This window comes from Phycodurus eques, chromosome 14 (assembly GCF_024500275.1).
Source record: "Phycodurus eques isolate BA_2022a chromosome 14, UOR_Pequ_1.1, whole genome shotgun sequence".
Lineage (NCBI taxonomy): Eukaryota > Metazoa > Chordata > Actinopteri > Syngnathiformes > Syngnathidae > Phycodurus > Phycodurus eques.
Genome location: NC_084538.1, coordinates 3,488,681 through 3,509,889, shown reverse-complemented (window position 1 = coordinate 3,509,889; position 21,209 = coordinate 3,488,681). Strand labels below are relative to the sequence as shown.

The 21,209-nt window shown below is 42.8% G+C and overlaps 1 protein-coding gene across 2 annotated transcripts in view; it reads left to right on the top strand.

The window, feature by feature from the left end:
* fndc3ba (fibronectin type III domain containing 3Ba) overlaps positions 1–21,209 on the top strand; it is an 82,266-nt gene that overhangs the window by 13,220 nt on the left and 47,837 nt on the right. For both annotated transcript variants that reach the window (XM_061696688.1, XM_061696687.1), the window contains exons 2-3: positions 16,503–16,648; positions 18,933–19,008. In XM_061696688.1, coding sequence (XP_061552672.1) covers positions 16,532–16,648; positions 18,933–19,008 — 193 coding nt within the window. In that variant the 5' untranslated portion in view covers positions 16,503–16,531. The remainder of the gene's footprint in view (positions 1–16,502; positions 16,649–18,932; positions 19,009–21,209) is intronic.

Sequence of the window (21,209 nt, the reverse complement as noted above, 5' to 3'; positions counted from 1 at the left end):
ATTGAGAGAGAACAAGAGCGACGGATAACACAAAAATATTGCATAAAAGTCGGACCGCGAAGCGTCAACTGCGATACAGTTGCATATAGTTTACTGTATTGAATCATATTTTTGGGCGATTATTTTAGTAGGTTGCAGTAGGTTTCCCACACCTCTGCACTAGCAACTTGTCGCGCGCTCAGCCGTTTGCTCTTTTTAAACCTCGCAAGAGTGACAGCTGTCAATCAAATATTATTTCCATTTAAAAAAATCAATAAAATAAATCTCTTTTATACAAACGCTTGCATTTAGTTCCGGGAATGTCCAATCAGAAGCGTGACGACGGAGTAAAATTGAGAGACTGATGCCTGTCTCCCGTCCTCACCCTGCAGCAGGACCACCCCCACAATTCACACACACGCACACGCAGGCGGGCTGGCGGAAATACACACCCACATCCCTGAATGAGTGTGTGAAATCCTGAGGCTGATTGAGGAGGAGGAATGCAACCTTGTGACCCCCAGGCAGTGGGGAGGAGAAGAAAAGTGTGTGCGTTTGTGTGTGTGTGGGGCGGACACTAGATGTGTGTGTCCGGATCATGTACACCCACACCCGCGCACACACACACACACACACACACACACACAAGTATTTTCAACAACAGCACTGCATCAATTTTCACTAAAACGTTCTGCTAATACAACCCAACTGTGTGGATTTAACACCGGTTTCCATAAATTCACGCACACACACACAAGAAAACACTCATTCATAAACACAAGCATCAGTAGGAGGAGTTAGTCATAGACTGAGGCCTTTAAAGGACCATTCATGAATTGCTTGTGCTGTTTAAAAGCATGCGTGTGTGCAGACATGTGAGTTCTTGTCTTTCCGTATCAGTGTGGCACCGCCTTATTTTTTGTTTATTTATTTCTTTTTTTGGAAGACATTTTTCTTTGTGGGGATGTTTTCGCTGGAGCACACGCACACAAAAAAGAAGCTTGGGTGAGGTGCGATCACCTGATTTGTTGTTGTATGTTCTCGTCTTTCTATGGTTGTGCGGCACCACCCTTGACATCCTGCCTTAACCGGGGGGACATTTTTCTTTCTGCTGGTCCAGTAAGGAAAAAGGATTGTGTTTACACGTGCGTGCCTTCTTATCTTTCTGTGGCACCGCCCTTAAATTTCACACCTTTATGGGAAGAAACTGGTAGGATATTAGACTGTGTTGTGTTCCTCAAGTAACCGTGACTAGTCTTTTTCAACACACACACGTGCACGGACGCTAGCATTTTTTTCTTGTGTGTCAAAATGTCCATCCAATTAATGTGGGAAATAACTCGTGGTGCCACACTAGTTCAGAAAGACAAGAATACAAGTACACACAATGCGTTGCGTGAAAGGCCACACCGGCAGAGAAAGACAAGAACATGTACACGAGCATTTGTCTTGCATATAGCAACCAAAGTGTTACTAACAAAGGAAAAATGTGAAAAAAAGTGGAATGTCAAGGATGGTGCCACACTTGCATGGAAAGGCAAAAGCCCGCGCACACACAAACTTGAGCAAGGTTTTTCATGGCCCATAAAACTTAGTGTGTGTGTTTGTGTGTCAACTTGGCATCTTAATTAAGAGCTGTGGCGCGACGAAATCATTAGCCACCGCCGTTTCCGCTTTGCCGCTCTAAATAAACGGCACGGAAAAGTCCAAGCGTCGTGTCTGTCTGTAGGTTACGAGTCCTCTCTCCAGCCGAGCGTCAGCGTTTTCGCTGAAAGGCGCACAGAACCACGGCGCTAGTTTTGAGCGACACAAGAGGCGGCCAATCAGGCCGGACCGATCGAGGCCACCGTTTTGTGTCCTGACCTCCTGAGGTTAAAGTGCTCAGTGGGAGGAAAAAGAACCTGAATCAGAGTCCTCTTTTATTGGGAAGTGAACCCTTTGTAATTTCTTACATTTCTGCATAAATTGGTCATAAAATGTGGTCTTTTGCATATTAAATTTAGTTTTTAATTTTGTAATTTCTTGTAGTATTTGAATAATTTATTTTACTATTGTTAAACCATTTATTAACATGGGTATATCGATTCAAATGATTTTTTTCCGTCATTTTTCATTCTTAATTTTTAAAATTGTTTTATTCACCTTATTTCAATTCAAATTTTACCGATTGTTTTATTAATTTATCATAGCATTGACTTTTTAAACGACCAATTACTTTACATAGTTTTATTTTACAAATGTAATTTTTAAGTCTCACTCTTTCAGTTGCTCTCATGTATGTGTGTCTATGCTCCGCTCATTTTATTATACTGATATGGATTCTATTTTTGTATTTATTATTCTCCCTACACACTTTTGTTTTCAAATTTCATTTATCATACTTTTTAAAAATATTTATCAAAATTCTTTTTTTGCATTTTTTTTTTTTTAATGACATATCATACTGCGTTTAGTCTGTCCCGATTTTATTTCTGTATTTCTCATTGCTCACCGTCCACAGCTCTCTCATTGGACGGCGTTTGACTTCAGGCGTGACGACTAAGAATCGTGCATAATAATAATAATAATAATAATAATGTGTTACGTCTCGCGGTCTGCCATTTGTGGCGCGTTGCGTGGCTTTGTGGTTTTGTGGTGGCGCGGGGGCCGGCTCAGCTGTGAGCTTTATTGTTAAAGCGCAACAGCGTATCCAAGTCATATGTTGCAAATATGCTGAGTGTGCGCTTCTGGTGCTCAAGCGCTCAGCTGGGAGGAGGATTGCTCACTGTCTGCCAGCACACACACACACACTCCATTGTGTGTTTGTATTTATATACTGTATGTGTGGTTGTGTGTTGGAGCCAACACATGGCTTTATGACTGCTTCATATACTGTGTGTGTGTGTGTGTTGAGGAGGAAGTGACTTGTGTTTGTTTAAACTCGGACAATTTAGCGGGAATGAGAACTCGCCAAAGCCACTTTTTATTTTTATTTTTTATTTTTTATTTTTTTTTAAACCAGGCCACCCCCACCCACACTCAAGGCGGTACGGCCGCCCCCTCCCCCTCGCCAAAACCTCCTGAATGGGTCTTTTGGTGCAGAAAGGACTGGTTCCGTGACAGGACCAGTTAAGGCTGTAAATCGGGTATGGGAGCGGGGGGGCCGGGCGGCTTTTGACCCAAAAAGCAAGCCACCAACTCGGCTAATCATAATAAAATGGTACAATTTATTTATTTATTCTTCGCGAGGCAACCCAACTTCATCCCACCGTAATTTTAAAAGCAGTTTATTTCTTTCCCTTCTTATGCTTGATTGATTATTTTTTTATACACTACAGTGCTATGTTTCTTCATTTAAAAACAACAACAACAAATGAGTGGATTCATGGCAATTCAATTCATTTCAATGAGGAAAATTGATTTGATTTTGGTTTGGGAACATGATCTTGGAACGAATTAAAACCATAATTCAAGGTACCGCTGCAATGTATACACTCATCGGTGCCAATATTATTAGCTCCGCCTCCGCCATCGGAGGAGATCCAATACGAAAATTGTGAAAAAGACGCCACTCCCGGCCTGTAGTGTACAAAGCAAATGTTTCTGTTGTACAAGTATTTTTTTTACATTGTCATTGATCTAATGCCCCTTTCACACGGGCTTATAAAGTTGGGAATTTTCTACATTCGGGGGTTAAGGTCCACCGAGCGACGCGGCCGACCCCGACTGAATCAGCCGAATCCGCTGATTCCGCTTCTTCCCCGACAATCCTGCCATGTTTTTGTGGTTCAATGAAAAGAATAATTATATGTGGAGCCTCAAAATAGAAATATATATATATACACGATACATGGTCGCAATTTTTCCGTTGCGGCACCTCTGTAGAGGTCACTCGCTTGGTGTGCAGCGAGCGGTCGCCAACTGTAAATTGTTTTCCCGATTGTCCACTTCAGTCGCGTTTGGCGGGCCGACGACGCCTGCGCTGTAAGAATACAGGGATGTAACATTTGAATGCCTGGCATTTGCTTCTCCCGCCTTATTGTCTTGAGCAAATGTCGCCGTTCAACAAGTATTTGACACGCTATCGTGCGCCTAAAGTCCCGTTCTCACCCTGTGATGATTGAAAACGAGACGAAACACGGGCACGGATGTAAAGTTTCACACCTGCTTCTCCTTCTCCTGCCTTGCCGTTGAAAGCTATTATTGCTGTTGTCATTTTATACCCCGACCTTGACGTAATCGAAATTTCTTCGCCGGAATGCCCGTGCCAGGCTGTGAGAACTCAAAACTGAGCGTTGCTACCTTTTTTATTTTCATCTTCGCCGCCATTCAAGCGAGAATGTTTCATTTAGAACAGCTTCTGCTCGTCCTCCACGAACCAGGAAGTAGCCATTCGACCGACACGCAAATGCTTCTTTCGGCCTTGTCGGCGCGACTCTTAGCGGTGTCCCGTCGAGTTATTTAATCCTGGCATTTATTTGAACTGTTGTGCGGTCTGATTGCCTGCCACGGGAGCGAGAGAGAGACTTTGGATTTGAATGAGAACGGGACGGAGAAGAAAAAAAAAGCGGAAGAAAATCTGGAAACGGTGAAGAAGAATTAGAAGAGAAGTGAGTCATGGTCATGTGCTTATGGGAGAGTCGCCACTTCCTCTGCACAACAACACCTGTCGCGCACACAAATAATGGTAGACGCACAACATGACAGTGATGATGTTTCCAAATATGGACGCGGTGGTGATGACGGGAAGTAGTGTGTGTGTTTGTGTGTGTGTGGTGGTCTTGGCTGATGTAACAGCTGGAAACCGGATTAGAAATGTTGTCGTTAGGTCACTTTGTCTTTTTGCGTTTCGACTCCCCCCCCCCCCCCCCCCCACCCAACGCCCCCACGCCCACTGGCTGACCTCCATTGCTCCTTACTTCTCCTCCTCACCACGACTTGACGTCGTCGCTCTTCTTCTCTTCATGCCCCACTTGAACTCCTCCTCTTTTTCTTACCTCCGCCACGCCTTCACGTCTCCTAACCCCTCCTCGTTTTCCCCTCTCGCCTACTTGAGCGGCCTTCTGCCTGTTTTCTCTTCTTCAACATTTCCTCCTCTGCTCCGCTTCCTCCAACTTTTTCCCCCCAAATGTTTTTTTCCAGCAAGCCTTCGACTCCTCTAAAAGCCGTTTCTTCTTCTCTCATTCCCCCCTGCGCTTCTTCTCTTCCCCGCCATCCTTCTCCTCTCTCCCTCTCGCGTTCCTCACAGACGGCGCTACAAATTTCACAAATAAAGAAAAATAAAGCCCCAAATTTATTATGCAACTGGCTTTCGCCGTCGAGGCTGTAAAATTGTATTTCGTAAGTAAAAGCAGTAAGTCCAATAGATTTCGGCTACATCTCCTGCGAGAAAGCTCGTTATAGTTTCGCTGGAGCTTCATGTTTTCGCTCACTTACTCACATCAAACTCGCTTAAAATATCACCCAAACTTGATATTTGTTATTTTTTTGTAATCTCTTGTTTTGGAAATAAAACTGTCACTGCGTTATTGTATATTACAAAAGCGATTTAGTGCCAAGACATCGTATTGAATAAAATAAAGATCACAACTGGGCGGGAGAAAAAAATTATTAAAAAAAAATGAGGGTCTCAATATTTTGGGAGTAAAAGTTCTGTTATTCTACTTAATTGGTCCATTTGATCACAATCATAATGGTCCATTGTGCAAGTTTTTAGCATCTTCCTTCTTCTAGCGGCCTCCTCCTCCGTCGCAGCTTACGTGGGTATGTGGCAAGCGCTTGAGCTGTCACGGCCTCCGCGGTGTCTTTTTCTGCCTACGCGCGCGCACGCACACACGCACACACACACAGAGAGCTAACAGCTGTCCAGCTGCAGGAGGAGGCAAGAGGGAGGTCTCCAGATGTGCGCTGGAGCGAGTTTTGGCATTAAGTGAAGCCAGCGCACGGGGATGATCGTCAAGATGGCAACGGCAGACGTGGAAAACATGTTTGCGTCGCTTCATTGTTTGCACACACACACACACATCGAGAGACGCAGGAGCTGTCTGCGCTACGACAGGCAGGACTAATGTTTGCGCAGGAGCAATAACACAATTAGGATTCCTCGCATTTCTCACTCCACAGGCATTCGACCTATGACCCCCACCGACCTTCCCTTCCTCCCCCTTTGGCGTTTTGCACATCTCACATCGCTGGCAGCCAGCCGGTTGATGTGTTTGTGACGTAAAATAAAAATAAAATACAGCGGTACCTTGACTTAAGAGTTTACAGCGGAACACCGCATACTTGCGGTTTGGCACCTTCGTGTTCACCTATTCGCTGATTTATAATTATTTTTTTTTCTTTTCTAACCTGAACAATGTTTTTCCCAGCTTATTGAAGAATTTTCAGTATTTAAAAAAAAATATATATATATTTTTTTGTATTGTAGAAAAACACAACACAATGTTAAGAAATAAACTGGTGTTGTGTATTCGGTGTGTTGGATGTGTGTGCCTTTAAGGGCGTGGCTTAGAAAATGACGTCAGGAGCGGGAGTCGGTCCGCATGTGAGCTGTGGCCTACAGCAGCTGCCTGGTAGTGTTCATATTTTATAGTTATATGCTGTTTACAGTTTGTTCTTGTCAACAAAGGGCGAAAAGTGCGTCAGTGACGAGCTCTCCTGGCCAGCATGCGAGGGCGTAACAGTGCTTTAATTGCTCTCTCTCTCTCTCTCTCTCTCTCTCTCTCTCTATATATATATATATATATATATATATATATATATATATATATATATATATATATATATATATATATATATATATATATATATATATATATATATATACATCCACCCATCCATCCATCCATTTTCTGAGCCGCTTATCCTCACTCGGGTCGCGGGCGCGCTGGAGCCTATCCCAGCTGTCATCGGGCAGGAGGCGGGGTACACCCTGAACTGGTTGCCAGCCAATCGCAGGGCACATACAAACAGACAACCATTCGCACTCACAGTCATGCCTACGGGCAATTTAGAGTCTCCAATTAATGCATGTTTTTGGGATGTGGGAGGAAACCGGAGAAAACCCACACAGGCACGGGTGGAACATGCAAACTCCACACAGGCGGGACCGGGGATTGAACCCGGGTCCTCAGAACTGTGAGGCTGACGCTCTAACCAGCCGGCCACCGTGCCTATATATATATATATATATATTTATATTTATATATATATATTTATATTATATATATATAATATTATATATAATATTATATATATAATATATATATATTATATATATTTATATAATATATATTATATATATAATATTATATATATAATATATATATATATATATGTTATATATATATATAATATATATATATATATATATATCAAATTTGAGCTCGCAACACAAAGTTAAAAAACAGAACCAAGCGACGGCTTCATAAAGGCTTCATAACTCAAACTCTTAAGCCAAGGTAGCGCTCTCCGCTTAAACTGCTCAGGCTTCGAAGACATGCAGCAAAGCGATAGTCGCCTAGCATGTTTCATAGCTGTATGCAGAGTTAAGAAGTGCGTAAAATAAAACTAAGATACTATTCACAAGGGAACGAGCCCTGTAGAATGCCACAAGATGGGGGCAAATGACACATTTTGTCTCAGTGAAGCTCCTCAACTCACTTCAAATTGTTTCCCTCGGCACTAAGATGGCACCGCTAGATGGCGCCCAAGCAATACTGTTAATGCTTTTGCCAAATAAGCACAAAACCGCAAGTAAGTGAATGTTTCAGCAAATAACGCAAGTTCGGCTCCACCCAAAATAATCCGCAAATTTACGTACGCTGAAGCGCGAGTATGCGCGGCTTCATTGTACAGTAAAACGACTCAGTCTTACAAGACACGAAGGGTTTTTTAAATATTTTTTTATTTTATTTAATTTTTTTGTTCACGGTTCCACTGCGTGTCACTGACAAAAACACATCTATATTTTTTATAGTTAATACATCCACGTGAACCGTGCTGTTAAATAAGCATCGTGTGCTGTCGTCGTCGGCACTTTTTCAAGGTTCTGCTGGAAATATTTCAGATTCCGGCATCTTGTCCAGGATCCGTTACATCGACTTGCTCCACAGGAAAATAATTGCATTGATTTATGGTATCGGTGGACTTTTTGGGGGTTGTTCGGCCCTTTTAAAAGTGCTCGTTTTGTACTTGTGACTATGGACAATAGCTCTTAATGACTCAGTTTCCATGTGTGTGAGTGTTTGCGTTACGTAACCGTCGTCTCTTCCTGAGAACGAGGCTGCCTGTTCCTCCTCCTTCTCCTCCTCCTCCTCCTCCTCCTCCTCCTCCTCTTCTTCTTCTTCTTCTTTGGCCGACGAGCCCCCCGCCGACAGGCTTTTTTTCCCGGCAGCCGGTTTGGAGTCAGAGCGCCGTGTTTTGACAGGGAGCTGGAATGCAACGGAGGCGGGGTCTTTCCAGGAAGTGCATGGCAATAGCGAGAGATCCGGGTTTCTTTTGGCCGCGCTCGGTTCGCTGAAAAAGAAGGACTTTAATAGGAAGGTGATTGCACACTCTGTGATGCAGAATTTTGCTTCTAGGCTGGTTTCTTTAAAGGAGGTTTATATATGTTTGATTTTCAGAATTTAAAACAGTTCCCAGGTGTCTTCATATCATGCATGTGACGTACTTTTTGTCCAAATATCCCCAAGGATCATGAATTACGGCACACTTGTTCTTTATTACGAGCATTTACATTATCAAGAGTCGGCTAATATTTGTTGCTTCATTCATTTTCACATTCCCCCTCAAAAATTTATTTTATTTTTGATTGTAAACAAATGTATACTCATACACATGATTTAAACCCCCCCACTCCCCAAAAAATGATGTTGCTTGTGGTATGGTATTCCTAGAAACCAGGCTTGATGAGAGCACTACACGCATGGTTGCTCGCTTAAAGGAGGCGCACTACTGCTGAGGACGACGTCGTTCTTTTGGAAGCGGGACTCGTCCCGACTCGTCGGCCGCCGCGCTTTTCAGAATTCTTGGCATTTAAACGAGGCAGCAGAGAGACGGCAAATGAAAGAGTGAGGCAGAGAGCCATCCAGGGAAAGTATAATTGCCACTGAGACGCCCTCTAATCTGCAGCACGCCTCTGCGAGGGCCGTTCCGGAATGTTCCTCTCTGTCCAAACCGGACCAGTGAAGTGAAAAACTGGTGGTGGACTTTTTTTAAGATTGACAGTATTACCGCCACCAGAAAAGTTAGATTTGCATTATCGCAGGTTTGTTTGTGCGTTACTTCTTGGTCTGCGCGCACCTTTCGCACTTTCCCTTCAAAGCCGTCTTCATTTTGGGCTACAACAAACGTGTGAAGTTGAACGCTCACTTCTCCGGTCCTGTTCTAGATGTATTTTATTCCTTTTATTTTAAACTGCCTCTTTCAACCGAAAATATTCCGGTGTCCAATTTTCAACCTTTTTCCCGTTTTGAACGGTGCGAAGTCGCCTTCACGAGTAATATTACCAAAAACTCATTCACTGGCAGCCATCCCAGTTAACATGGATATTTGACTTCTAAAGCCGTCAATGGCAGTGAATGTGTTTTAAGAGTCATATTTGAGGCAAGATGACACTGGACTGTGTGTGTGTGTTTTTTAAGGGTATTTTGCAATGCTGGGAAAGGGGTGTAGTCACTTCTTCAACCATCCTACTGTAGTATTTGATTTTATAAGTCACACCATGCATGTGTCATCTCAAACAGTTGTTGCTGTTGGTCTAAAATTGCCTAAAGAGGAACTAAACCCAAGATGTCAAAACTATATTTTAAATGAATGTATTTTCTTTATCAGTTGCAGTTCGCTTAAAGCAACAAAGTATTTATTCTAAAAGAATCCGTTTGAAATTAGTGGGAATGAGACGTATATTTGCCACTGTCGGCTTACTGTGCAGCTTTATTTGCTAAGTAACCCACACAGTAAATATTCAGTTAATATACAATTTACATGTCGTCATGTTGGGCAGAATCCTCCCATCTTCAAAATTACTGGAATCACCAATAAGTAAAAATCACTTAATAAGTCGAAAAGAATCTGGACGCACTTCTCTTTTGTCGCTGACAATGTTCTAGTTCCTACCGAAGCGTTGCGGCGATCCATTTTTAACAAAACAGGCTTACTCAAATGTATCAAATCTAACAAATTTCAACCGTTAGAATGTTTAAAGAAACAACCACATCCAAACTCAATTGTGAAGTGACAGTTTTATGCCGCGTTCAAAAATGTTAGATTTGTTCTCAAGCTATTTTCACTGATTTCAATTGCTTAATATTGCGTGAAAATAACTGACGGCTGACAAGCGTCGTCTCTTCTGTTACGCTTCCAGTGTGGCAATTTAAGATGTGTTTGCTTGTTGTTGTTTTTTTCTGCTACTTCTTCCCTCGTATCTTTAAAATTCAACCCGATCGTCGTTTAGCCGTCACGAAGGTTTCAACTGTGGTGGTCGCCTTTGCTTTTCTTCTTCCTTCTTCCACGTAAAGTGAGTTTCTAACTGGTGGACGCATTTTCATGCAGTCAAAGACAAAAATGTGTGTCGGTGGCAGGAATGTGTGACGTGGCCCCACGAATGAGGCCCCTGGATAAGTGCATTGCAGGTTGCAAAAAAAAAAAAAAAAAAACACACAGGTTCACCTTTTTGTCTAAAAAGAATCAACACAGCGCGAGAACGCTTGGTTTATTGTCTGGTTTTCTATGCAAGTGCAAATTAAGTGCGCAGCAGAGCTTCCAAATTACAGTTGTGAAATTTTCCATGGTGTTCGCAGTTTCTTTAAAAAAAAAAAAAGAAAAAAAAAGCCTCAGTCATCCTTAAAAAGGACACGTAATCATTAAATCCACCGTTCAGTGGTTTTAAAAATGCACGATCATTTAGTTACGGGGTAATCGATGTGTGCCAAAAGGCGACCCTGCTATTAGATTAGTACTTAAAAGGGGTCTTAACATATCCGAAGGGAACCTTTTTATTTCCGGGAACTACAAGTACCAAGAATTAAAATTGACCTGCAAATTTCCTGGCTTAGGAGTAATTATCGGAGCCATAATAGAGGCGGCCCCTTTCACACAGCCCCCGTTGTCAAAGCCAGATCTTTTATTTTTTTTTCTTAACTGACTTTGGAGTTATCAAAGCGGCAATCGAAGCCGGACGGCCGTTTTGCGGCTGGAGTCTCTCGCGTAAAACACATCTGATTGGAACCTTTTTCAGTTCCCTGAAGTACCAAGAACCAAATGTTGCTGGAATGTACCAAGGTTCATGGAACAAAACGTTCAACTGTGGCTTCACTTTTTGTTTGGTGAAGTTTTCAGTAGTGTGGGTTTGTGTGTATAAAAAAAAAAAAAAAAAAAACATCCTAGTCTGCCACTTCTTCTGTGGTTTTTTGTACTTTCTCAATGTCCAGGAACCTTGGGGTGATGAAGTGTCCCATGCATCTTGAACGATTGGAAGTCCCAAAAACTAAAACTTTCCGAAACTTTTTTTATTTTATTTTTTTTTATGTGGACGCTTGCCCTACTTTTGAGGGAATGTTTTGTTTGGACTTCCAGTCTTATCGCTCGTGGATGCGACGTTTGGAATGAGAAGCAGAAGGCGCTTCAGATGCGTTTTTCGTCGAGGTGTCGAGCTCTTCTTTAAAACCGAATTCTGGAGAAGTCGGACCCGCGGGGAGGTGCGCAGGACCTCGTTACACCGTTTTAGAAGTCTTGCGTGATTGTGTGTCCATTTGCGTTCCGCTCCACCCGTTCTTCACTGCGGACGACGTATCATTACTGCAATTACAAGGCAGGAGGATGCTAGCGTGTGCGCGCACACGCACGCACTCACACACGCGCACAGCCCCGTATGCACTCATGCATTCGCCCAATGCAAACAGACTGGCTGCATATGTGCTGCTGGCCTCTGTGGGAAACCTTCAGAGCTTCCATCTTTTATAAATCCTCCCTCTGTCTTGCCCGTGTGTGTGTGTGTGTGTGTGTGTGTGTGTGTGTGTGTGTGTGTGTGTGTGTGTGTTCACTTGAGCACAGCATTCCTTTCCACCCTTCTTTCCCGAAACCCCCCTTCGCTGCATCTCCATGTCTCCTCCGCTCCACCTCGGCTAAGAAGGTACTCACACAATCTGAGTGTGTGTTTGCGTGTGCGTGTGAGTGTGAGAGACAGAGAGAGGGTCCCTCCTTCACTGAATACCTTTTGTAAAAGGAGCCGGACTTGAATGGGAGTGGTGTCGATGGCAGTTTCCCACCATATTTAGCAGCCCCCCCCCCCTTCACTATACCCCCCCTCCTTTTTGTTTTTTTTTTACCCACACACACGTCTATTGCCTATTAAATGCCAGCGCAGATTCAAGTAGTCAGCTGATGAGGGCGTTGAATATATATCGGGTGTTTGTGCGAGTATGTGTGCGCGTACGTGCGTTTGTGTGAGTGTATTGCTCATTCAGTCATTGACTTCCGAGCAGTGATACATGAGAGCGTAAGACACACAGACACAGGAAAACGTGTGTCTTCCATATGTTGTGTTGTTGTTTCACTGAGGCCAATGGACGAAACAACAGGCCATTGACATTTGCGTTGTGAAAGGTATTCGGACAGGGTCTACTTATCTGAATGCGGCAAGCTGCAGCGGCTGCACGACAGGCGCACAAGGCAGTCGGTTTGCCTCTTGAAATTGTCCGAGTCAAAAGACTGAGTTCATAGCTTTTGGTATAACGGTGGTCCCTTGAGATACGAGTTTAATTTTGGTTTATGGCCACGCTCTCAACTCAAAACACTTTTTAACTGAAAACACTCAACTCATCTTTCCCTACTGAAATGAATGGGAATACAAATTAAACTGACCCAGCCTCCCCCCCCAAAAAAAACCTACAAACTATGGTTAATAAGGAAAATAGCGCTCTATATTTTATTTAAATGTATAATAATATCAGAATGCAAAAAACAATGCAACAGTTTGTGCTATAATTTTACTTTTTTTTTTTTTTTTTTTTTTTTTTTCCCCCCCCCCCACAGAGGATAAAAAATATATGCCTGAGAAGTATTGTAGTGTTGCCTGTCTACATGTGTTGCTGCACAATCTGTGTTATAACATGGCCGCAGAGATGCTATTGGTTAGCTCGTCTATGGCGTTTAGCGTTAAGCCAGCGTAAACCCAAGTGGTGCGGTCGTTTTCAAGACTCAACGTGGGATTCTCTTCGTTCCACGTTGAGTTTTGAAAGTCAACTCCAAGCTAGAACCGCACATCGTTTGCGCCGAGTGGAGAAACTCGCCGGCGCAAACCTCCCGGAAGGCCACTTTGATGGCGGCAGACACAACAAAATGCGATTAGAGCGAGTAACCGCCTCCACCAATTCATTTTGAGGCTAAGTTGGACTTAACCTTTGTCGTATTTGCTGTAAATGCTCTTGGAAGTGGCCAGCAAAGCGCCTTACCTACTTGCAGTTTTGCTTGTGAATATTCAAAGTACAGTCTGAGTGTGTGTGTGTGTGTGTGTGTGTGTGTGTGTAAGCCATGCTGTGAGGTCATGGTTGTCTCGGATCGTCTGAGGTCTCATTGTGTGTGTTTGTTACTTTCTACACACTTTTAAAGACACGCACACGCATTCAGGGACAAGCGGGTGATTGTTGTCTGATGTGGAATTTTTCTGAAAGTAACTTTTCTTTTTTTTTTTTTTTTTTTTTTTTAATCCCGACACCTTGCTGCGGGGAATGCAAGTGTGTGCGCATGTTTCCGCACGCGCGTCACACCCCACTGTTGTTCATACATAACACGGGTGTAAATAAAGCGTGCCTTATGTGTCATGTGGATCTATCTATCTATCTATACTATCTTACCTTCGTGGCTGACCGATTCCTTCTGCACTGAAGCATGATAGCTCTCCATTTATTTTATTTTTATTTTTTTAATTTTTTTTTACACAACAGGCTCTCTCAAATGTATGTAACCTAACTATATTCACTCATTTATGTCGAGGAAGGAAAAACTCTCCAGACCTTCAATCTTGAGGTGACATAATGTGTTTTACAACAGCACTCAGTTGACGCGTTCGATAGAGTTCATCGAATTGTTCGAATTGGTTAATAATGCGTAAAAATAACAGAACAATGGTATCAATTTGTGAAAAAATACGAGATTGAGCAATATTTTGACATAGGAAATTTCCGCCTGACAGTGACGATATGTGTGTATGTATTTATTACATTTATATATATATATATATATACACAATATATATATTGTATATATATATAATAATATAAATAAATATATTTATTTATATTATTATAATATTTTTTTTTTTTTTTTATAATTTTTTATATTTATATTATAAATAATATATATGTGTGTATATATATAAATATATATATATATATATATATATATATATATATATATATATATGAATTGTGTATATATACAATTATTGTATATATACAATTATTTATTTCCTCCTTAATTCCTTCGTCCTTACTTGCGTCCTTCCTTACATCCTTTTATACATCCTTGTTCATTCCTCCCTCCCTCCCTTCTTTCATTTCTTCAGTAAAGAAGTTCATTTGAAAACTGTACATTAGAAAACTTACAAAAAAAATTATTATTATTATTATTATTTTTTAAATCTTCTCAAAACAAGTAAAAAAATATTAAGACATTTTGTCCCTAAAAATCTGCCAGTGGAACGATTATGAATTCACTCGAGTCTTAAAATAAGATCTTATATCTTAAAAAATATCTTTATCTTTTTCCAAACCCTCCTGAAATAAGTACAGTAGCAAGTTTTCACGAGTTGTAAGATAAGTTCACTAGGTCTAATTTTTGTTTTTTGTTTTTGCAGTGTATTAACACTGTTATACTTTATGTAACCACTCTTTATTTTTCAGTTACATGAAGTCAAAACAATAGAATACATATGACTTCAATAATCAATAATTAAGGCGGAATATACCTTTTCGTGCATTTTTTTGAACATTCTAAATATCGACTTGTTGTTCACCAGTTTGTCCCGATTTTTTGTTTTGTTTTATTTTAGTTTTTGTCCCTTTGATTAAGAGCCCTCATTAGCTAGCACATCCAATATCATCCTATCACGCTTAGTTACAGCTGGGGCAACTTCTATGCTAAGCTAACTTTAAGAGTCGTGTGTAACCTCTTTCTCGGCTTTCTCTCCCCTCCGTCTCGCGCTTCGCTTTTTCCTGGCAACCGGCGCCAGTGGCGTTACCATCCGTCTGCGATGTGTACTCTGGGAGCGGCATAAAGCGCGTACGTGCGTGTGTGTGTTGCGCGTGCGTGTGCGACGCAGGATGGCCAGGCCGGGCTGGGAGCGTGGCTCCGCTGGAGAAAAAGACTTTGCGGTCGGAGCGAAACGGGTGATTAAAAAGGTCGAGCCAACATGGTGACGGTGGCACGTGTGTGCGCGTCTGTCTGTTTATGATGCAACAGTCCGAGCCGCAGCTGTGTGATCTACTAACCCCCTTGAAGACTTTGTTGGTGGTGCAAGAGGATGTGCGGTTGAAAGTGAAGACGCACAGTGACACGCAGCTGTGTGTGTGTGTGGGGGGGGGGGGGGGAGGGGTTTCCTAATATTTTGGTTACCTCGTTTAGTTACGAGCAGGTCGAAATATATAAAACAAATAAAATAAATAAAATTAAACATTTCTGCTCCTTCTGTTGTGTACGAGTTGGCCACCACGGGCTCAATATAACAGTCATGTCGACAAACGTAGAAGAGTTTCACAACTACTGTAAGTGACTCAGTAAGCTGCAGTAATATTAGTCGTTTTTCCCAGAGGATAAATAGTATGCCTGTGAGTATTCATATATTGTCTATCTACATGTTGCTGCACCTTTTGTGTCCAAATATCCGTTACCGCCATGTAGATGCTATTTGTTAGCCCATCTATGGTGTTCCCCGTTATGTATTAGCATTAAGCTAGCAGACTGTAAGGCGGGTTCTGTTGTTATTTGAAATAAGCGGCATGTAATTCTTTGTTTTATGTTTGTTTTTTGAGTGAACTTCAACTGGAAATGCCATTAAACAGCTTGAAGCCTCTTTCTTTCTTTTTTTTAAGAATATTTCACTATCTGCCAAACTGCCGCTTTGTGTGAGCTGAGTCGAATTGAGTACACTGCCAACGTACAGCATTTTTATCTCAAATTGTTTCTTGCAAGTCAAAGCAAAACAAATATCTTGAAGATAGAAGATAAGACGTATCTTGAAAATCTTGTTTGTCGGGCCACTCTTATCCCAAGGAACGGATTGTAAACAAAACAAAGAAAAATCGATTCAGTCGTGAACAGATTTATTACCTTTTTGTGCTCGGTATTTAATACAAAATGCATTCTTTACCCAATGCCTTTTATGGCGCATTGCCACTGTGTGGAGCTTTGTTTGCAATGAGGAAAGCAAACATTTTAACAGTGATGGAAACACTTTGGCGTTTGCGTGACGTAAAGGGAAATGCACTTAACCGACTTACTGTACGTGTGCCTGACTCATTTCTTTCTCTGTACTTTCCCAGGTAGGGCAGTTGAGTGAATTTCTCCATGAATGTACGTCACAATGATGATGACAGACCAGATTCCACTGGACTTGGCTCCGCCGCCTCTCCTGAACGGGGAGGTCCCGCTCATGCCGCACATGGTTAACGGCGACGCGGCGCAGCAGGTAAACACTCGCTCTCGTCCCTGCCCTCGTCGGACACGCCGATGCCTCGGGTGGCAACGCGTGTGCGTGCAAACACAGTCGAATGTGCTGGTGAACAAGAACTCGCGCGCGTTTTTCCTGTGTGTACCAGCAAAAAATGCCCCCCATAAACGACAAATGGCCCCCACAAGAAAGTGGGATGCCAAAAGCGGAGTCACACACAAGAGCATTGTTCTTGTGGACCAGCCACAAAAAAACAATATGACTTTAATAATAACGTTGCAACGCCAAGGGTGAGGCCACGCTAACATAGAAAGCTAAGAACATCCGCTCGTATTTGTCCCATGTGTAACAGCCAAAACGGTTCCGCCAAGTGAAACCTTCCCTCGATGGAGGTGAGACGAACGAGGGTCGTGCCTCACTAACTCGTAACGACACACAACATACATACACACACACTGTAGCATTTAAACATTTTTTTTTTTTTTTATATCTTGTGGATCAACCAAAATGTCCCCACAGTGAAGCTTGGGGTGGCGCCGCACTAACACAGAATGGCAAGAACGTACACTTGCACGTATGCAACATGCGGCACCGCCCGTCACTTCTTGCTCAGTCACACATCCCATTGGACACCGACATATACATACATTTACGAAATATCTATTTTTAGTTTCATTACTCAGCGCTTGCGTGATGTTTACTAATATTGTGTACTGCTGACTTTTAATGAATGACTTCATTCAACCACCAAGTCTATTTCCTCCTTGCTCCTATACAGTTTTTTAATTTTTTTATTTTTTTAAAGTAATTTTTTCTTTATTTTTGCTAAACTGCTTTTAACGGCGCTTATCCTCTGTCTGGAGCGGGCCACGTCGTCCGGGATTGGACTATCTTCCTCCCCACAAGTGGTTGGGGTTGGTGGTGGTGTTTTTGGCAGCGGCGCGCTAGCAGTTAGAGGACTTTTCTTTTATTTTTGTATTTGTTTTTTTTAATTTTAACTCCAAAGCCCTGCAGCCTAAACTTATTGTGAAACCAGAGATGGAGGCCAATGATTATACAGTTTTATCTACGTGTGTGTGTGTGTGTGTGTGTGTGTGTGTGTGTGTTGAGTCTGACATCTTGTCGTTCATCTTCCCGAGATCTTCTGTCTATATCAGGACTTTCACAACTTTTGTGCACATTTGATTTTTATAACAGACACATGGACTGTGTCATTTCTAGAAGAAAACAAGGTCAAAAAGTGTATTAAAAAAAAATTGCTCCATTTTTATCTTCTAATGCATTTGCAGTGAAGCAACATTCAAATAAATATTAAATGTATATGTAAAATTGTTTACATTTTACTTTTTCGTTAAATTTCAATAATACTGGATGAGCAAATTTTTCCACAAATAAATACCAACTTGCCCAACAAATAAACCATCGCAAATTCCAGGTGGAAAAGACCAACTAGAACAGCTTGAAAAAGGACATTTTGGGCATTTTCAATCCAAATTATCGTGCAAACCTGTTAAAAGAACATCAATGACTATAGAAATGTTATTAAAAACTGATGGAAGGGGACCTTTAAACTGTTTTATTATTATTTTAAATCGCGTACAGTACAATTAAGTCAAATTTATTGAGGTACAAAATCCTCATTCTAAATGAAACAGATGCGCAAATAATACATGCAAACATGAAACATTATTAAACGCTCCAACGTATACGACAAATAATGCGGGACTCATTGCACAGTCCGCACTCGGCGTCGGCCCACGTGGTCTGACGGGCGGGGGTGTTTCTCAGTCCTGGGCGAACGCGGGTCACCCTGCACTCGACTGTGGTTCCCATAGCAACAGCCGCCGCGGCTGCAGCAGACAGAGCAGGAAGTGTGTGATTGTGTGCGCGTGTGTGTGTGTGTGTGAGGAAGAGGAGTGTCTCGGCGCTGCGATGGACGAGCGCGCCGACTCCCAAGGCAGTATGTGAAGGCTTTTTTAAATTTTTTTAAATTTAATTTAATTTAATTTTTTTTAAATAAACGACGGCACACCTGTAGCGCATTGGGGGCGGTGCACGTGTGTGTGAGTGTGTGTGCGCGCATGTAATGGAGGGTCACCTGTTTCACGTCTACAGCCACGTGTACACGCTCAACCATCTGCACGGCGACAATATGACGGTAAGGCGGGGAACGGCGGGTGCACCGCGTCGCTTTTAGCGGTCGCGTTAAGTCACCGCCGCCTGTCAATCGTCTGATTGGACGACGTGATTGTCGTCGTCTCCTTCTACACAACTAAACTTGTATTCGTGTGTTTGGACACAGGTCATCCTTGTACAGGTGAACCCGGGGGAGACGTTCACCATCCGAGCGGAGGACGGCTCGCTGCAATGCATCCAGGGTCGGTATTTCTTGCCCGTTGTCATAGCGATGCGCGTGCGTGTGTGTGCGTGTGTGCGTGCGTGCGCACCTTGGTTTGAAGTTCACATTTGGATCCAGTAAAAAATGCGAAACTGCGTTTCTAGTGTAAACAGGAACGGATGACTTTTAAAATGAAGCATTAACAGCTTCAATCTTTTCAGCATCAATGGTTTGTCTTCTTTTTAGACCTTTCCATCATGAATATTTTGTTTTCTTTTGTACTAACAATTATTATACTCCAAATTGCCTTTTGTTTTTGCTTTGGCTCCATCTGAAGAGCCTGGAAAAGACTTGCTGGAAGTTTATTTTATTTATTTATTTTTTCTCTTCTTCAGCCAGAAGCTGAGCTGCACTGTGTTGGTTTACGGTCTATGCTTGTGCTTGCTAGAGCGCGAGGCAGTGAACGCTTCTTGCGCCTTACCCATGTAATGCAGAAAAGTGGTGGGTTCAATTGCATTGTGGAAATGTCAAACGGTCTCTCCGTGTCCGTTTTGAGTGAGGTCTCTGTTTAAGGACGGCCCCGAACGTATCGCCGTCATGCAAGCGGACACCGGCAGCTGCACAATGGCGATGGAAACAGTAACTGCTTTCTTTGTGGGAACCACGTCGAAGTCAAAGAAAGTCTCGGTCACTCCTTTCTTTGTGCAAGGGGGAAAGGGGGGGAAAAAAAAAGAAGCGGCAGCCGGGGGTTTCCCCTTAAACTTGCATAACAGCGTCCCGTATTGATGATGTCAGCAGGGTCTCAGCTTTGAAAGAGCGCTGTCGTTGCGGCCGTCTCAGCTTGGAGACCCCCCGATCGCCCCTACTGAGCACCCCCCTTGTGTGTCTCGCCCCCAAGTGCGATATTCTAACTAATTGCAGCCCTCCTCCCTTTTCTACATCTGCCAGGTAATTGAATGTCCCTTGAAAGCAAAGAGACCCCCCCCCCCCCCCCCTTCCTTTGGGCATTATCTCGGAGGGTGGGGTTGGGTTGGGGGGGGGGTAGATAATGCCAGATAAACTCACTTGAGGACAGGAATCTGGGATGGAGAGATGACACAGATAGAGCGAGAGGCAATGGAGGGGGGGATGTCCGTGGCCATGTTATAAGACGTAGACCGATAATATAACAAATCTCACAGGCATATATGCTTTATCCTCTGCGAAGAGTTGTGACATCTCCCTTGTCTCCGTCTATATCTGTATGTTTGTATTATACTGCCCCCAGGTGGCCAAGGTGCGCACACCAGAAGGAGCATCTTAATGACCATTGAATTAAGGCAAAAAGTATGACTAAAATGGTTTGATTATTTACATTCTATTTAATCATGTCATTGTATGTTTTGCCGAGTGGTATTTTTCCTCATAAAAGTACACATTACTGAAATTTGTTTCCAGTTTCCCCGACTGACACGAAATCTGGCGGACATATCTATCATAAGAGACCGCACGAAAAAAAGCACGTCCTAACCCTAACTAACCCTAACCCATCCAACACATCCTGCAACGTTGCAAGCTGAATCCATTTGGTAATAAAAACAGATCTCTCCTTCGGGCTTCAATATTTATGAGCACACGTTGCCTGTGAAAAGTTTTCGAGAGCCCTCCAGGTTATGGAATTGTGTTTTTGTAAGGGGGGTGAGGTCATAAAATTCCATGTTCATATAAAAAAACGAGTTTAAAGGCAGCGGCGCATTGTTTGTAATAAGCTGCACTTTACCGATGGATGTGCGTGCGTGACGGTTTTCATACGAGAGAATGTATATTTTTGAACACGTTTGCATGCAGTGCTGTGGCAAAAAAGAAGAACGTTATATAAAAAGCTGCATAAGGACACGCGCAAGTGTGCGCAAACATGGAGGTTTCAGGCATCGCACCGAATCTCAGTTTGGTTTCGCCCTGACTGACGCCGCCAAACTCCCCCAACGCAACCTACCATTAAACTTGCTGACCTCTAAGAGTGCGTGTGGCTGTCTCCAAGAGTGTGCGTGCGTGCGTGTGTGTGTGTGTGGCCCTCCACATTAATAAAATGTGCATTCAAACATGACCCCGCGGGGCCTGAGACGCACAACCAACCCCCCCACCCAGCAAATTATCCCTCGTTGACTGTAGCGAACGGCGGTGAAAACATGCGCGCACAAACACGACTGTGAAGTTTTATGACGCGTGGCGGCTCCAAAAAATGGAAACGCACACTGCCAA